The sequence below is a fragment of the Microtus ochrogaster genome, chromosome 15 (assembly GCF_000317375.1).
Source record: "Microtus ochrogaster isolate Prairie Vole_2 chromosome 15, MicOch1.0, whole genome shotgun sequence".
Lineage (NCBI taxonomy): Eukaryota > Metazoa > Chordata > Mammalia > Rodentia > Cricetidae > Microtus > Microtus ochrogaster.
The window spans coordinates 30,855,312-30,858,636 of record NC_022017.1 but is presented as its reverse complement, the minus strand read 5'-3'; the positions used below and the strand labels follow the sequence as shown (position 1 = coordinate 30,858,636).

General features: G+C 50.2%; 1 protein-coding gene across 1 annotated transcript in view; it reads right to left on the bottom strand.

Annotated features, from left to right (window-relative positions):
- Positions 1–3,325, bottom strand: part of Ago2 (argonaute 2, RISC catalytic component) — a 40,147-nt gene that overhangs the window by 23,269 nt on the left and 13,553 nt on the right. Inside the window, exon 4 of the mRNA XM_005354520.3 lies at positions 1,080–1,261. Coding sequence (XP_005354577.2) covers positions 1,080–1,261 — 182 coding nt within the window. The remainder of the gene's footprint in view (positions 1–1,079; positions 1,262–3,325) is intronic.

The following is a 3,325-nucleotide window of genomic DNA, read 5'->3' as shown; positions in this document are numbered from 1 at the left end:
TCTAAAGGCTTTCTGGGAAAGCCTTGGCTGGATAGGTTCTTTCGGTCTTATTTTGTCAGCTTGGCACAACTAAAATCACCTGGGAATAGGAATCTCGAATTGGCCTGTGAGCACTTTCTTAATAAAAGACTGATCTAGAAGGGCCCAGCCAACTTTGAGTGAAGCGTAAGGGGGTTTGTCGTCAGGCCTGGACCCAAGTTCCACTGCCAGGACCCACATGGTGGGAAAGGGAACCGACTCCTACCCAGTTGTCCTCTGACTTACACACATACACACTGGTGGCATGCCACACACAATAACATAAATACTGGTTTAAGAAATTAAACTATATACAAGATTTTGTCAATCACCATTCCAGGCTATTTCTGTGCCTACCTGTCTCCCTCCCATCAACAGTTCTTAGCACGACAGGCCGGCCTGGGCCCTGCCAAGAGTAACAGTTGGCCCTGGGATGTAGTCTATTCTATGCCTAAGACATAGTGAGCCAAAGGAACACCCAATTTTCTCCAGAGTGTAGAGGGGTCAGCCCCAGGGCCTAAGCACTGAGCTTTCTTTCTGCCTTACTTCTGGCCCTCCAGTTCCAGTCCCACCATTCCTGAAGTCCTACTGTGTGCTTTGTGTGAGAGCTAAGCTTGGATGCAGCTCCCAGGCCTTGGTCCCGTGTTGGGCAAGCGGGAAAATGACAAACCACAGAAATGATCCCCACCCCCTTGCTAGGTGTGGCAAAGGGTGATCCTCTAACAAACTGGCTGATGCCTCTGGTGCTAGCCATTGTCATAAAAGCTGCAGAGAAGTATCCCAGGGATGGGCGTCCAATCAAGCACCACGTGGGTGTCCACCGCGCCATCCAAGTGCTGCTCTTGACTCTGCACAGGGCTGTGTGAGCGCAAAGCCAGAGAGGTGAACTTTCTGCACTTAGGCAGGGGCACCGGTGATGACTCTTCCACTATCCTCTTTCATCTTGGACTGTTCGCCCCAGACAGAGCATGTGTGCCCACCACTGGCTCCTCAACCCTTTTGAGAACACTCAGCTTCATTCAGCTTGTGGTCTTTTCTCCCCACCCACCTGATGCTCTCACCTCATGGATGGCAAGTGCCTCATGACAACGTCCAGGGCCTGGATCGTCTCAAAAGGGACGCTGGGAAGCCGCCCCGAAAGTGCATCATGTAGCGCCTGCAGGCTCACACATGACACCCACTTGATGGACACCTTGAAGATACGGTCTTTGCCTTCTCCTGGCAGCGTGACCTCCAGTTCCACCTGCAAACCAAAGCACAAAGGTCATTTCCTCCCAAAAAGCACAAGAGATTATATTTTTAACTTTACTTTGAGTATGGGCAGGGGTGTGCATATGTAGAGGAGGTCGGGAGTCTATACCAGGTGCCTTTCTCAACTGCTATCCCTTTGAAGTTTCAGCCTCTCTTTCAACCTGGGGCCTGCTGATTAGCATAGGCTGGCTAGGCCGTGAGTTCCAGGAATCTCCAAACTGACTCTGTCCCCTCCATCTGGTGCTAAGGACAGAACTCAGGTGCCCCTGCTTTCATGACAAACATTTTACCAACGGAGTCACCTTCCCAGCCTCAATTTTATTTATTTTTAACAAATGCGCATAATAGCCAGGCGGTGGTGACGCACGCCTTTAATCCCAGCACTTGGGAGGCAGAGGCAGGCGGATCTCTGTGAGTTCGAGACCAGCCTGGTCTACAGAGCTAGTTCCAGGACAGGCTCCAAAGCCACAGAGAAACCCTGTCTCGAAAAGCCAAAAAAACAAAAAACAAAAAAAAAAAAAAACACAAAAAAATGCGCATAATGATCAGTGGTCAAGAGTGCATTCAGGTCGCTCCTCAGCACATAGGACACCCGTGACTCCAACATACCCACCTTTCTCCCAGAACACTTGCTGATCTACCTGCAATGTAATGCCCACGGCTGGATCACCATTGTGATTTACGCCTGTGACAGTGTACCACGACTGTGGCCCACAAAGCACTCGGGTGGTGATCAAAGTGACGTTGTTATCTGCTGTTGACCTGTCCCGTGTTCTTGGAATGCTTTCTCCTTTAGTGCCCAGACAGACTCACCTCATCTTATATGCATCACCAGACACTGAGCTAGCAAATAGCCCAAGGCCCTGGGGCCAGGAAAGGGCAGAAAGTGTACTGGGCTTGGGGCTGGCCTGTTGCCACCACTCACAGGGAAACACAACCCAGATGTGTGTCCAGAACCCAAGGATGCTGGGACATCACATAGTACCAACCTGGGTAGGGAAGATGGTGAGCTAGTTACAGACTCAACCTCGGAGGACACTGATACTGAACCAAGCAGCTCTTGTTTGGACATCCTTGCAAGAAAGAATCAAACTGAGAACAAAAGTAAGTGCATTTTGGTACAGCACACCACTCGGAAACCAAGGGAGGAGCCAGCTGCACCCCGACACAAAGAACCAGTGTCTGGGAGTTGTGAACACAGAAGCAGCTGTGTCTTCAAGGTTTCTCTGTCCTCAGCTGCAGGGCCGCCTACCCCCAACCCCACAGAAGGAGTGACAGCACCAGCAGGTGTCTGGTGTCACAACCACTGTGCTGGCCAGGCTGGAGGGACAGCTGCAGGGCTTGGTGCCATGCATCCTTTCCTGATGGGGACGTGCAGGTCATATCCTGTTTCAATGTGCCCAGGGAGCTGATGTCTAAAGGCTTTCTGGGAAAGCCTTGGCTGGATAGGTTCTTTCGGTCTTATTTTGTCAGCTTGGCACAACTAAAATCACCTGGGAATAGGAATCTTGAATTCGCCTGTGAGCACTTTCTTAATAAAAGACTGATCTAGAAGGGCCCAGCCAACTTTGAGTGAAGCTGCCCCTGGGCATGTAGTCCTGGGTTGTATAAAAACCAAGGTGAGAAGCCAGTGATTCATGCTCTCTCATGGCGCCTACATCAGTCCCTGCTTCCAAGCTCCTGCCTCGGCTTCTCTCAATAATATTTGACCTTTATCAAATAAACCCACCCCCACCCCCGAAGTTGCTTTTGTTTTTATCCCAGCAACAGAAATTGAACAAGAATAGAAATTGGTGTCGGGCTGAGTAGTGGTGGTGCATGCCTTTAATCCCAGCACTTGGGGGCAGAGTAGGCAGGCAGATCTCTGTGAGTTTGAGGCTAGCCTGGTCTATATAGCAAGTTCCAGGACAGCCAGGGCTACACAGTGAAACCCAGTTTGGAAAAACAAAAGAAAGGAAGGAAGGGAGGGAGGGGGGAGGGAGGAAAAGAGAAAGAAAGAAAGAAAGAAAGAAAGAAAGAAAGAAAGAAAGAAAGAAAGAAAGAGAGAGAAAGAGAG